This window comes from Miscanthus floridulus, chromosome 10 (genome assembly GCF_019320115.1).
Source record: "Miscanthus floridulus cultivar M001 chromosome 10, ASM1932011v1, whole genome shotgun sequence".
NCBI lineage: Eukaryota > Viridiplantae > Streptophyta > Magnoliopsida > Poales > Poaceae > Miscanthus > Miscanthus floridulus.
The window spans coordinates 48,514,537-48,528,756 of NC_089589.1; the positions used below are offsets into that span (position 1 = coordinate 48,514,537).

Below are 14,220 nucleotides of genomic sequence, written 5' to 3' on the forward strand. Positions count from 1 at the left end.
GTGCTCGTAGTGGTGTTGTCATTGTAGATCAGCAGCTTACACCAGCACAGAGGGCAACAGTTGAGGAGGCTGAGCGTCTTCATGGTGGTCCACCTGGGACTGTCATGGTGGCATGACATCATCTGGCTATTGAGGAGCCTCAACCTCAGGGGGAGTCCCAGCAGGAGCCACAGCAGCAGCCCCCACCAGCAGAGCCTCAGCTAGCTCAGGAGACTCAGGAGGGCCAGTAGGCCAAGGAGGCCGAGGAGACCGAGCAGGCACCCCAGCCACAGCTACGCCGCTCTAGTCATACCTGTGTTCCAGTCTCACCGAGGCCACCGACACAGCGGAGGGGATCACGTCCACCGCCTTGTCCACAGGGTCCACCTCTAGTGATTCACCTTGACTTGAGGGCCGCCATGGCCAAGCAGGTCCGACAACTGAGGTTTGTAGAGTTTGAGGTGTGGTTTCCTCCGAGGAGGGATGAGAGAGCAGCAGAGGGTTTCTATATAGCGCTCCATGAAGACTTCTATAATGCATATCTGAACAGTGGGGCAGTCTTCTGATCTCAGAGAGTCTGCAGTATTGAGGCTATTGTGGCAGCAGCCGGAGAGCATATCCGCCCCTACTTATCATATTTGCCGGGGCTGATAGATCTGATTGGCTGGACAGGATTATATGTACCATCTTGGGTTTGGCAGTTCTATGCTTCATTCTACGTTGACCCACAGCATAACTTCATACACTTTGCATTCAGAGGTAGAGACTATAGGGTGATGAGTTTTAGGGCCAGGGAGATACTGAGGCTATAGGAGTAGCCTGTCAGGTTACATGAGGTATGTTATGGACAGCAAGAGCCTCCCAGGCGTCCTCATGGAGGTTTGGTGCCCCCTACTGATCTTGTGCGACATTGCTTCAAGGAGCCCTTTGGTGAGGGGTCGAGGAGGAACCCCAGTGACCTTACTCCTACAGCTAAAGTGCTAGAGGCTATCATCAAGAGGACACTACTTCCCAGGTTGGGATACAGAGAGGGTCTGACTCGCCTATAGCTCTGGCTCCTCAATGCCCTGATGCAGCAGACTGTGTTTGATATTTGGGACCTCCTTCTATCAGAGATGGAGGATACTATAGCTGAGGGCTTCAAGGGTCGCAGGCAGCTTCCTTATGCACATTGGATCACATTCCTTATGCTTAAGGCTGTGCAAGTCAGGACACCTGAGATGGTTGCAGAGTACAAAGGTGCCACCACAGAGTTTCTAGCTTATAACATGGCATAGAGGATCAGGCATAGCACACCACAGGCACCCACTCAGCCTTGCCGTCGTCCAGATATACCAGAGTCCATAGCTCAGTAGGACAAGATTATCAGAGGCATAGCCGCTACTGAGGAGGAGCAGCTTGAGGCTCAGGAGGAGAGGACCGAGTCTAGTGACAGTTCGGATGATGACTACCGGCCTATTCCTTAGATGCCTCCATGCCGACACGATGTAGAGGCCGATAGTTCCAGCTCAGCTCCACCTGCACCGCAGATGGACCCTGCTTTGATTGCTATTCTTGAGCGGATGCAGCAGGATCAGACACGACAGACTCAGGAGACAGCTGCCAACTTTGCACAGTTTCAGGCTCATCAGGACGAGTTCTAGCAACAACAGCAAGTCCTCCAGCAGCAGCAGCAGATGCATCAGCAGTAGTTACTCATGCAGCAGTAGCTTATGGGATTTGTGCAGCATGTAGTAACAGCACTTGGGGCTCCACAGCCAAAGCCTTCACCCCAGCTTGCTCAGCCTGCCACCACTTCAACGACTCTAGCAGTACAACCTAGTGGGCTTCAGAGTCAGGGATAGCCTCCAGCTCTGTTTGCCTCTCCCACAGTACATGTGTCCCAGTGGTTATCCTCGCCAGTGGTAGCCCCGCAGTTCACACCATATCATACGGGCTTCACACCGGATCAGTCATCCTCGCTATTTGTGCCTAACACGTCAGTCTCCAGGAGTCTTGGAGCATCTTTCAGCGAGTTGACAGGGATGCCCACACCGCCACATATGCATGCCGCCGGTCCTTCTACAGTAGCTCCTATCGTCATGACTACTCAGAGGCTCCCTTCTTCTGTCGCATCTTCAGATCCTACGACAGATATACCAGCAGCATCACAGGCAGCACCTGCCCCAGCTCAGACCCAGACCGCTTCAGAGACACTTCTAGCCACAGAGGGTTAGTCAGTATAGAGCTCAGGGTCAGATGATGATGGCGCCTAGTTTCATCTTGCTCCTCGTACCTCAGCGCCCGGCTCGTCCGCTGTAGCCCCACCGATCGACCCTTAGGTTTTGGTGTTTGACGCCAAAGGGGGAGAGGGTTCGAGTATGTAGACTCAGGGGGAGCTAGTTATCTATTATTAGCTTATTATCTATTACATTTGGAATTTCTATGTGTGTGATACATTATGCATCCATGTTTACTATTCTATCTATGTGATAGTGATATCTACGTGATTGTGATATATGACATGTGTGCTCTCTACTTTGAATTCCTTTATATGTCATATCACTTGTGCAGTGCTCATTTGCTTTGCTTCCGCGTTTATACTCCGATGCAAATGAGCTTTACTACTTGTACTCATGCTTACTTGATAGTGATATCTACGTGATTGTGATATATGACATGTGTGCTCTCTACTTTGAATTCCTTTATATGTCATATCACTCGTGCAGTGCTCATTTGCTTTGCTTCCGCGTTTATACTCCGATGCAAATGAGCTTTACTACTTGTACTCATGCTTACTTCATAATTTTTGAGTACATCGTGTTTGCTTGGGTCATATAAGCTTGCCTAACTCTTTTATTCTTATTGACAAAAGTTTATATGAACCAAGCATAACAAAAACCTCACTCTTTCACATACTCGAGGTGGTATTGTCATCAATCACCAAAAATGGGGAGATTGAAAGCATCTAGGCCCCTTGTTGGGTTTCGGTGATTAATGACAATACAAGATTACTATGACTAACATATGTTTTGCAGAGGCAATTAAGTTAGGTCATGGTAATGGAGATCAATTGGGCAATCAAGGTTGTCATGCCCCTACGATGGAAATCGTTTCAGTTTTCAAAGGATGGACGACAAGGTTAAGGATGACTAGTTCTAAATGTCGATTGGAGTTGGAGTGACACTTAGAGTAGCTTAGGACTTTGTTTTTCCTTTGGCCATACTATTAAGGGGGGTATGGACGGGTGGCTTGACCTAGATGAGTCTAGTGAGTTAGGTGTGGTGCACACTTATTTAAACTAGCACTAGGTAGCTCCACAATAGCCCTATGATCCTATGGAGCAAACTTCAATCACATATGTTCGAGAGTTGAAAGTGAATGGAGGGTCAAATGCTGACCGGACGCTGGCTCCGGTGCGACCGGACGCTGGCCACAGGGTCCGGTCAGTACATTTGATCAAGGAGATTGCGTTCGGTGCGACCGGACGCTGGAGTGGTCAAGTGACCGGACGCTGAGAGGCAGCGTCCAGTCGACTCCAGTAAGGTTCCAGAGAAGGAAATCTACGACCGGACGCATCCGGTCAATACTGACCGGACCCTGAGGATCCAGCGTCCGGTCGAGTACAGTAAGCATCCAGTGAGGGTTTAATGTGACCGGACGCGTCTGGTCAGTGGCGATCGGACCCTGACAACGTCCGGTCAACACTTAAACACTAGTGTGCAGGTTGAACTGACCAGAGCGTCCGGTCAACATGACCGGAGCGTCCGGTCACCCCATAGAGGCACATAACGGTTTGTTTTTCAGGCTGCCTTATAAATAGAAGCTCCACTCGTGTGTGGAGTCACTTTTGCTCATTCCAACAGCTGAGAAACACGTTTATGAGTGCCAAGAAGAGCAAGGTCCTAGTGAGGTGATTGAGATTCGTGAATCCAAGAGAGTAGCCTCATTAGTGAATCAAGAGTAGCAGAGTGTGCATCCACCGTTCTCATTAGGCTTCGAGTGGTCAAGTGAGAGTTCGTGCTTGTTACTCTTGGTGATCGCCATCACCTAGACGGCTTGGTGGTGATTGGGAGCTTGGTGATCACCCGGCGGAGCTTGTGGGTGACCCAACTCAAGTTGTGAGTGGTTTTGGGTGATTCGCCACGACGGAGTGTCGAAGAATCAACCCGTAGAGAGCACTTGATCCTTGCGCAGATTAAGGGGGAGCTACACCCTTGCGCGGGTGCTCCAACGAGGACTAGTGGGCTCTCCGATACCTCGGCAAAACATCGCCGCGCTTCTCTCTCTCTATTTACTTTGAGCATATACTTTGAGCATTTACTTTGAGCAATTCAATACTTGTCTTTACATTCATAGAATTGTCATGCTAAAGTAAGTTTGGAACATAGGTTGCAAGTCCGTTGTGCGTTAGATAAATAGAAACATTTTTCTAGGCACAAGGGGTTAATTGGGCTAACCGTAGGATTTAATTATTGCAAGAAAAATTAGAATTAGCCCAATTCACCCCCCCTCTTGGGCATCTTGATCCAACCCCAATTTCTATCCGCCAACTTTCATATAAAATATGCTCAAATAAACACCAAACTTAGACATAGGGCTTTAGAACTAACAATTTCCACAAGTTTTGGTGTTTGACCAATTGCAGGAGGACATATCGGAATAGCGCAAGAAATGTACCTAAAGTGGATAAGGAATACAACAAAATAAACAATAACACAAATACATGGAAAATACACCAAGAAGGTGCTTTCCGACGAAGCATAAAGCAGACATGCGCAAAGAATAAAGGGAAGGGCCCATCAACTCAAGTCATCTTGGCAAAAGACCACCCAAGGAGCAGCCCACATCCACTTAGCAGTCCACCATGCGATAGCGGTGGCAAGAGGCTTCAGTAGGGGGCCGGTCGCTCCTAGGGGGCGGCCACTCCCTTTTGGACGCCGCTCTGCCTCTCCTTCATCTGGCGGTGGCATGGAGGCATGCATAGGCGGTGCACGCCGGGGTTCGTCTAAATATAGTTCTCGAAACCGTCCTATGGGTGCTATAAAAGGAGGGGTACAACTCCCATTCTAAACAACAACACACACCATTTGGGCTTCCACAACACAACACAAGAGAGTCACAATGCGACAAGAAGAGAAGAGCTCCATTCATATCTTAGTTCTCTAGCTAGTTCTAGTGTAGGGAGTGATTGAGTAAGAGTGGAGAAGTACCACAGTTGTCGGCTTCCTCCACTTGAGTACTTGGGGCCCATTGTACACTTAGCGGAAGTAATGTCGGGAATCGTCGGCTCCTCTCCACTTGTACCTCTACGATCTGAATACTACTTGGAGTATAAGGTTCATGTTTATCTTTGGTGGTGAGTTCTACTTTAAGCTAGTCTTGTTCATTATTTACTTGCGGGTTCGTCGTTCGTCCTTGTGACGAATACACTAGTAAAGGGCCTTGATAGAGACGAATAACCCTAATCGATGCTAGAGTAGTAGTCGATAGCGTAGACGTGGTGTCTAGGCTAGAGGCTACCTTCATTTGCCTTGTTCCCCACGGTAGAGGGTTAGGCGGCAGGTGGTGACAGCCCTGTTCGTCCATAACACTCCCCCACGTTCGGGTTCAGCGTAGGCTACAAGCCGGTGTCGCCTGGCAGACTAGGTGCGCTCCAGTGCCCGAAGCGAGTCTATAGTGGCAAAGCTATCTTATCTTAGAATCTCTATCCCTAAAAAACCTCACTACCCGAGCTATCCTTCTTCTTGGTACCTTAGGTGATTTAGCTAAGAGAATTCTACACATCCGTTCCTCGTGGAAATACGATACCCTGAATACTTCCGGGTGAAATGCTACAACGGTAATTCCGTGCGCTTGCAGATTATTTCTATATATGTTAAGAAATACCAACACACATACTAACAATGACAATCTTGACCACCATGTAATAATTAGCTATGAATTTAAATGTGTTCATAGACATCAACCTTTTGGACGATGGATTTACCACAATTTGCTTGGAAGCCTTGCATAAAGTCCAATTGGAAAAGTGCTCTCTATAATGGAGAAAGAACTAGAATGAGAATCAAGCATTGTAGCTATCAAAACAATGCTAATTAAGCAAGAAAATCAAAGGAGTGGATGCTTGTTACTAACCTTAAAGCAAAAAGATCAAGCCATTCTTTCAAATGCAAGAGCTATCTTCACGGTGAAGAGCAGCCGCAACAATGGAGGGAGCGGCCCAAACACGCGCCTGTGTGCTCGGGATGAAAGAGAGGATGAAGGAAAGGACGGCGCCAGCTTTTTGTACTATCATTTTATCACCATCGGTTCTTGGCTAGAACCGACAGTGATAGCACCAAATCACTGTCGGTTCATGGTTAGAACCGGTACTGATAAGTGGCCGCCAACTCACTGCCAGTGCAAGCCACAAACCGGCAGTGATGTGGTTATTCACTGCCGGTTTTAGTCCAGTCTCAATCATTTTCTCATTTTCAAGCTTAGAACTGGCAGTGAAGCGGTGCGTTTACCACAACAATTAGAATATGTATTTAATTTCTTTTGTTTCGTGACAAAGATGTCGCATTTGGACTCGATCGTGTCCAAGTACAATGGTGGAGCGGTGCTTATTCATAGTTGTGTGAATTTCCACACGAACCGTACCGTAACGTGCTTTCCACTCCACTCACGTCGAACGGGGGACGTCCTGGTAGACTGGACGGTGGACTCTTGCAGAAACGTCAAGGGAGACTTGGAAGTCAAGTCGAAATTGTTGTACAGGCGTTCATACATATACGACTACTATATTGTATTGGAATCGGAACAATCATCTTGGCCTGTTCAATAACTGAACCAGGCGTCTTATACCAGCATATCATATTATATATAAATAAACGTAGAGCGGTGGTATAGATGGAATCACACACAAATGCAAAACACACAAAGAGAGAACCTGACCAGTATAGTATTCGCGTCCGTGGTTAGGACTTGGGAATCATCAGCAGACAGTCTCGTTCCATGTTTCATCTGGTGTTGGCATTTCTGGAGGTTTATTGTGCGCCGTAAGGTACTCTATCTATAAACTAATATAGGAGTTCTTCTTTTAATGGGATAAGGCTAGTTGTTAAGGTTCTGGGATTCACCTGACCGAATTTCGGTGAAATTCACTCATTTCGGTGAGCTCCAAAACAACATCATACTGGTCAAAAAATTTCAGTTGAATTCAAATTTTTAGTCAAGTCTAGAGTTTAAATATGCCTATAAGCTCTTATGTCAATTTTGATCTAATTGCAAAGTTACCAAGCTATAATTTGTTTGTTTCATGCTTCTTGATCAAATTTTGACCAAAATTTATTTAAATATTAGCTAAATCTAAATACTTTGACTGCTCAAAACGAGTGAATCCTGGTCCGAAAGTACCAAAATTTCTGAAATTCGTCTGTTTTGGTGAGGTCCGAATTTTTTTTGTCATTTGAATCCCAGGACTATAATTTGTTTGTTTCATCTTCATGCTTCTTGTTGTTGGGGCAAGTACACCTGGTATTTTTATAAGCGAGATTGGTGTTGTTGTCGTCCGATTCACCTTTGCAACTTTACAATTTTTTGTTACCTTAATTACATTTTAAAATAGAAGGGGGGCATCCAAACCATAAATGAGGAAAAAAAGCTTGTTGAGCCAGCTTGGTGACTCAATTCGTAAATGCTCTCATCAAACTTATTTTTCTTTTAAAATACAAATGAGTTGATGGCTTGGCTCGTTAAGCTTGATTTGAAGTTGGATATCGAATAATTCAGGAGACCCTAATAAATAATACTATGTCAATTTTGAAAGAAAAAAAAAACTCGAAAAACAGTGTCCTTGCTCGTTATCTAGCCTCCAGGCAAACCTTTGCGTGTTAGCTAGCAGAGAGGGGCGGTGCGGCGCTGCGGCGGCGTGCCAGTATGACCACAGCACAGTAGGCGCGCCTCGGCCACTGCGGCGTCGGCTGCGCCAGATGCGATGTTGGTGGGGCGGCAGGCGCGGCGTGGGGGCCTGCCGGCTGGAGCGGGCTTGGAGCCAGGGCCAGGCGTGAGCGTGACGTGGGCCGGCGGGCGTGCGGTTGGGCGTCGGGGCCCCTGCAGCCGGGCGGCGACAAGGGCATGCGGTGCGGCCAGCCGGCGAGCAGGGTGCTGAGCGGGCGGGCGAGGAGGCCATACATGAGAGTATGGGACCAGGTGCGGGGTGGTCAGTTGGAGGATTGGAGCACTTGAGCCATAGCCATGGTGTTGCCATACTGTCATGTTCTGATTTGAAGAGGCTACGTAAGTTATCCCAGTTCATGTGACTGTGTCTATCCTGAGATGTCATGTGCTTCAGTTAGATCCGGTTTGCAAGGATGAATTAACTTCGGTCTTTAGGACGATTTAGCTAATGCTTTGATTGTTGCCCAAATTACAAAGATTTTAAACCTGTTGTTAGAGTTTGGTCATTTTTCAGCTTGCCGGATTGGGAGCCAAAGTTTTGGAGGCCTGGTACAACCATGTGTGTGGGTACAAACAAATTCTGGACATAATCTGAGGGCATGTTGTGCTAATTGTTAGCTAGCTAATTTTAGCTCAAATTAGCTCTAGTACATCCAAACAAGAGGGCTAATATGTGGGCTACTTTTTTAGCCAAGTCTCCAACTAGTTGTTAGCCAACCATAGCTAATTTGGTCTAATTTTTAGCCCAACTAGTAACTAGCCATGTGTATCAAACATGCCCTGATTTGATTTGGATATGGTGTTGCCATTCATAGTTTGGATACTTCGATATACTATGCAAGTAGTGTCGTAATGCATCAAAAAAAAATTTGTCAAAATTTGCTCATGTTTGAAATATGTGCAAAATTTTATCGAGATTTGTTCTTAGAATTCTGTGGATATTTGTCAAAGGACAAAGTCACAAAGCCAAACTTAACTACAATTCGGAATGGATGGCATAGAAGGCTGTATGATAACACAACGATTTTAATAGTTGCCCCCACTCATGTAGAACTGTATGACATTTTAAAGGAGTTTGTTTTCTGTCCACGAATCTGTTTTCTGCACTTTTAATGCTTGTTCGTGCCTATGCAAGGTGTGTATATCAATGTCGCCGGCAATTCTTTTGCTGCTGTTACCTTATGTCCTCCAACCGATGCCAACTTCATTTGCTCAAGTATGGACGTCACCATTCAGCAATGAGACTGCTACTGACAGGGACGCCCTGCTCCAGTTCAAGGCAAGCCTGAGCCAGCAGTCGCCCGCACTTGTCTCATGGAACACAACTAGTGATTTCTGCCACTGGACTGGGGTTACCTGCAGCCTGAGGCACAAGGGCAGGGTGTCAGCTCTGAATCTATCGTCGGCGGGCCTTGTTGGCACCATTTCCCCTGCCATCGGAAACTTAACATTCTTGAAGATCCTTGACCTTAGCTCAAATAAGCTGCAGGGCGAGATTCCGTCTACCATTGGCCGCCTTTGGCAGTTGCAGTATCTGATTTTCACTGGAAACTCACTTCATGGTGGAATCACTGACGGGTTAAGCAACTGCACTGGTCTTGTAAACATCATTCTTGACAAGAACCATCTTACCGGGGAAATCCCCTCTTGGCTTGGTGGTTTTCCAAAGCTTGTGGCTTTGATCTTGTCAAAGAACAATTTGACCGGCAGCATCCCGCCATCCCTGGGCAATCTCACATACCTGCAGGCGTTATATCTCCAGTATAACCAGCTTGAGGGTTCCATCCCAAAAGAGCTTGGAAGGCTCAAGAACCTCCAGTGGTTTGCTTTGTTTGCGAACCACCTCTCGGGTGAGGTCCCGGAAGCTGTGTTCAACCTATCATCAGTGATTGGATTCGGTGTGGATCAAAATGATCTGCATGGTACACTGCCATCCAACTGGGGAAACAACCAACCAAACCTTGAGTTCATCTACCTCGCAGTGAATCACTTCACAGGGAATGTTCCGGCCTCCCTTGCCAATGCAACCATGATTGATACCATAGACCTGGGTCTCAACAATTTCACTGGAAGGATGCCACCGGAGATAGGAACACTTTGCCCAAGCATTTTTTCCTTTGACTCAAACCAAATTGAGGCAAGCACCATGGAGGGCTGGGAGTTCGTCACGCTCTTGACCAATTGCACCTGGCTACGTGTGCTTAGCTTCCGGAACAATATGCTTGCGGGTCAGCTGCCAGCCTCTGTCGGAAACTTATCATCGACACATCTGCAGGTGCTTTACACTGGATTCAACGAGATCTATGGGAATATACCTCCTGGCATTGGTAATCTTGTAAACTTGCAGAAGCTTTTCCTCAGCCACAACCATTTCAGCGGTGTTCTGCCAAGCACAATTTATCGTCTGAAAATGATGCGGGCTTTGGGAATCGATGGCAACATGCTGTCGGGGACAATTCCACCCTCAATCGGTAATCTAACACTGCTTCAGATAATCACTATGGACAACAACAATCTTGAGGGATCTCTTCCTTCTAGCATTAGCAACCTGCAGATGTTGAGCGTCGCAACCCTCTCGCGCAATGCATTTGCAGGTCCAATTCCCAAAGAAATTTTTAACCTTTCGTCTCTGTCCTACATCCTTGATTTGTCCGACAATCATTTCAACGGCCCCCTTCCACCTGAAGTTGGTAGTCTTACTAAGCTTGTGTATTTAAATATCTCCAGAAATAACCTATCTGGTTCACTACCGGACACCCTCAGCAACTGCCAAAGCTTGCTCGAGCTCCATTTGGATGATAACTCCTTTAGCGGAAGCCTCCCTACATCTATTAGTGAAATGTATGGTTTGGTAGTTCTGAATTTGACAGAGAATTTCTTGTCGGGTGCAATTCCTCAAGAATTTGGACGCCTGAAGGGCTTGGAAGAACTGTATCTTGCACACAACAACTTGTCTGGGCAAATTCCGATGACCTTGCAAAATATGACCTCCTTGTCCCAACTTGACATTTCTTTCAACCATCTCAGTGGCCTAGTTCCTATGCAAGGCGTGTTTGCCAAATCGACAGGGTTCTTGTTTGTTGGTAACAATGAGCTGTGTGGTGGTCTGCAGGAACTACATTTGCCTGCTTGTCCAGTTCATTCCAGGAAGCATAGGGACATGAAACGTCATGTAGTTCTCATAATTATAATCTCTACTGGGAGCCTTTTTTGTGTGATATTGGTACTTCTCTCCTTTTATTGGAGAAGGAAAAAGGGACCTCATGCTACAACAATGGCAGGAGCAGCCATCTCTTTCTTGGATGATAAATATCCTAAAGTTTCTTATGCTGAGCTGTTCCAAGGCACTAATGGCTTTTCTGGTAGCAATTTGATTGGAAGAGGAAGATATGGGTCCGTATATAAGGGCACATTGTCACTGAAAAACGTTGAAACTGAAGTAGCTGTTAAGGTTTTTGATCTGCAGCAGTCAGGTTCTTCCAAAAGCTTTGTAGTTGAGTGTGGAGCTCTTAGTAAGATCCGCCATCGCAACTTGATCAGCGTCATAACCTGCTGCTCTAGTTCTGACTCGAAACAGAATAATTTCAAAGCCATTGTGTTCGAGTTAATGCCAAACCAAAGCCTTGACAAGTGGCTACATTACCTTAATCCTGATTCAGATGTGTCCAGACCTATACCAGGCCTGACACTACTGCAAAGATTGAACATTGCTGTCAATGTTGCTGATGCTATGGACTATTTGCATAACAATTGCGAGCCCCCGATAGTCCACTGTGACCTGAAGCCAAGCAATATTCTTTTGAATGTGGACTTTGTTGCCTGTGTTGGAGATTTTGGCATTGCAAAGATTCTTTCTGATTCAGAAGGTGATCCTGTGATCAATTCGAATACCTTCACCGGAATAAGAGGAACAGTTGGATATGTGGCTCCAGGTAACTGAAAATATGTAACTGCATCATTCTCTTACAGGTACTCCATAGAGCATATTGACATTTTTTCTTGTTCTTGCACTTTAGAATATGGGGAAGGCGGTCAGGTCTCCTTGTGTGGAGATGTCTTCAGCTTTGGAGTTCTGCTCCTTGAGATGTTTACAGGGAAGGCCCCAACCGATGCCATGTTTGTGGATGGATTGACCTTACAGGGCTTTGTTGAGATAGCATTTCCAGAGAAGCTGATGGACATAATTGATCCAGTACTGCTGTCCACTGATGAGACGTATGCAAGAAATGGAGGGGAAGAGATTGAAAATGCCATTACTTCTGTCAGTAAACTTGCGCTGTCCTGCACCAAGCTAACACCATCAGAGAGAAAGCCCATGAGTGATGCTGCAGCCGAGATGCGCAAGATAAGGAGCTGCTATCTCGCAAACCTACCAAGGGCAAACAATTAAGTAATAATATATATTACTGTTAGGGGACATGTTGCACTCTATTGCTGTATTTCAGACTCACAGCATGCTGCCAAACTGAACCTGGCTTGGTGTACCCAACATTGGCAATATTTCCTAAAAAATACACTGTTGATCAAGGAATGTGTTTCCATTAGAACTCCAAAGCTGAGGACATTTCAACACAAAATTTGTTTTCATTAGAACTTTGCTTTCATTGCAACTATGTATTTTCTCTTCATTAAAATGAAAAAAAAATGTGTTATCCTGCTAAAAGGTACAAAGTTTGTGTGTACCGATGCTTTTTCTCTGTTATTTGTAAGAGCTTTGAGGAAGAAGTAAAAACAGTAGCACCACTTCTTTTCGTAACAATAGATTATCATTTAAGTATTTTACATGGTGTTACTAAGAAGGCAACTATGCGCGTTTTGCTTAGGGTCATCTTAGAAAGGTGGGGTTCACGTGACACATCGAAAAGAGAGAGTAAAAAATAATACTGAGCCAACAGGCCATCGAAAACATTGTTTTTATTACTAGATCATGCTCGTGCGTTACGATAGAAAAAATAATGACATGATAATTCAAGTTTGAATGCGTGTTGTATTGTTAAAAAACGATACTTTTTAGCGCTATGTCTGCGACATTCTGAAATTGTAGAATTAGGTCCAGTTTAGATCCAAAAAATTTTGCAAAATTTTTTCAGATTTCCCGTCACATCGAATCTTTGGACACATGCATGAAGCATTAAATATAAATAAAAAATAAAACTAATTACACAGTTTAAACAAAATTAATGAGACGAATCTTTTAAGCCTAATTAAATTATGATTGGACACTAATTACTAAATAACAACAGAAAATGCTACAGTGCATTTCACAAAATTTTTCGCCGTCTAAACATGCCCTTAGGGGATCAAAATCTGCTCGGTGGGAGCGAACCCTAGGCGGCGCAACCCCTAGCGGCCGCCCCCGCCCCCGCCCCCCTACTCCCCGGCCTCCAGCCTGGCGCTGGCTGCCCCCCTCCCCTCCCTGCTCCCTCTACGCCTGCAGATCCCACCTCAGCCCCAGCCTCCCCCAGTTGCGCCGCCGCCAGATCCGGCGTCGCTGCCGGCTTCTAGCCCGGCGCCGCTGGCTCCCCCCTCCCCTCCCTTCTCCTCCCTGCTTCCTCTACGCCAGCAGATCCGAGCACCTCCACAAACCCAGCCTTCCCCAGATGCGCCGCCGCCCCCTCCCCACTGCCGGCCTTCAGCCTAGCGCCGGAGGCACCCTTCCCCTCCTCCTTGCTCCCTCTGCGCCCCCAAATCCCTTCACCACCGCAGCCCCTGCTTCCCCCGGATGCGCCACCACCAGGTCCAGCGCCGCCACCCCCTCCCCGTCGCCGCAGCTTCAATCCACCCACCCTGCTCCCCCACCCAGCCTACCGGCCGCCACCCAGGCACCGGCGGCCTCCCTAGCCTCCCGTCGAGCCTCCGCTGGTAAGGGCCCAACTCTCTTGCCGCACGCGCCATCATTCTACCTTGGCGAAACACCCAGTCGCCCCAAGACCTTACGTTGGATGGACTCTGACTCCGACTGCGACTCCTCCGACTCCCCACCGCCACCATCTTCCAAGCTCGACGCCAGTCTGCTGGAGCTCTCCGACATGGATGATGAACACCAACTTGGTAGGTCCTAGCACCCAGCCAACCACCCATGTTGTCGAAGAGTGGTCGGTGGAGGCTGCGCCGGAGGTGGATGCTGCCCGTCCACCGCGCCCCAGGCACCGCAGAACACGAAGGAGGAGGTCGCGCAGAGACGGCAAAGATCCACGCCGCGAGCAAGATCGCCTGTCGGCCCACCTCCGATTGGGAAACCGAGTCGATAGTGGCCACCGTGACGGTGCCGCACGCGTCCCCGCTCACCTCTGTCTCGGACCTCGAGTGCCCCTACGG

The 14,220-nt window shown here is 47.2% G+C and overlaps 2 protein-coding genes across 4 annotated transcripts; both read left to right on the forward strand.

Annotated features, from left to right (window-relative positions):
• Positions 1 to 6,793: 6,793 nt before the first annotated feature.
• LOC136486573 (probable LRR receptor-like serine/threonine-protein kinase At3g47570) lies at positions 6,794 to 12,543 on the forward strand. Of its 3 annotated transcripts, none has more exons than XM_066483502.1 (3): positions 6,794 to 7,006; positions 9,038 to 11,834; positions 11,919 to 12,542. In XM_066483502.1, the coding sequence occupies exons 1-3, from the start codon at positions 6,869 to 6,871 to the stop codon at positions 12,290 to 12,292; spliced, it is 3,309 nt and encodes a 1,102-aa protein (XP_066339599.1). In that variant the 5' UTR covers positions 6,794 to 6,868; the 3' UTR covers positions 12,293 to 12,542. The 3 variants fall into 3 exon arrangements, with proteins under 3 accessions (XP_066339599.1, XP_066339600.1, XP_066339601.1); XM_066483503.1 differs by lacking the exon at positions 6,794 to 7,006 and adding an exon at positions 7,429 to 8,241 and having other exon boundaries at positions 9,120 to 11,834; positions 11,919 to 12,543; XM_066483504.1 differs by lacking the exon at positions 6,794 to 7,006 and adding an exon at positions 7,431 to 8,241.
• Positions 12,544 to 13,502: 959 nt separating this feature from the next.
• On the forward strand, positions 13,503 to 13,964 carry LOC136488588 (classical arabinogalactan protein 4-like). The gene has a single exon (XM_066485472.1). It carries the CDS (start codon positions 13,503 to 13,505, stop codon positions 13,962 to 13,964), a length of 462 nt encoding a protein of 153 aa, XP_066341569.1.
• The last annotated feature ends 256 nt before the right edge of the window (positions 13,965 to 14,220 follow it).

Bases quoted from the DNA above. Each gene is read 5' to 3' on its own strand.
- LOC136488588 (XM_066485472.1), top strand. From the start codon at position 13,503: ATGCGCCGCCGCCCCCTCCCCACTGCCGGCCTTCAGCCTAGCGCCGGA.
- LOC136486573 (XM_066483502.1), top strand. From the start codon at position 6,869: ATGCAAAACACACAAAGAGAGAACCTGACCAGTATAGTATTCGCGTCC. The intron at 7,007-9,037 runs GTACTCTATCTA...TGCCTATGCAAG, and splicing joins GGTTTATTGTGCGCCGTAAG to GTGTGTATATCAATGTCGCC. The intron at 11,835-11,918 runs GTAACTGAAAAT...CTTGCACTTTAG, and splicing joins AGTTGGATATGTGGCTCCAG to AATATGGGGAAGGCGGTCAG.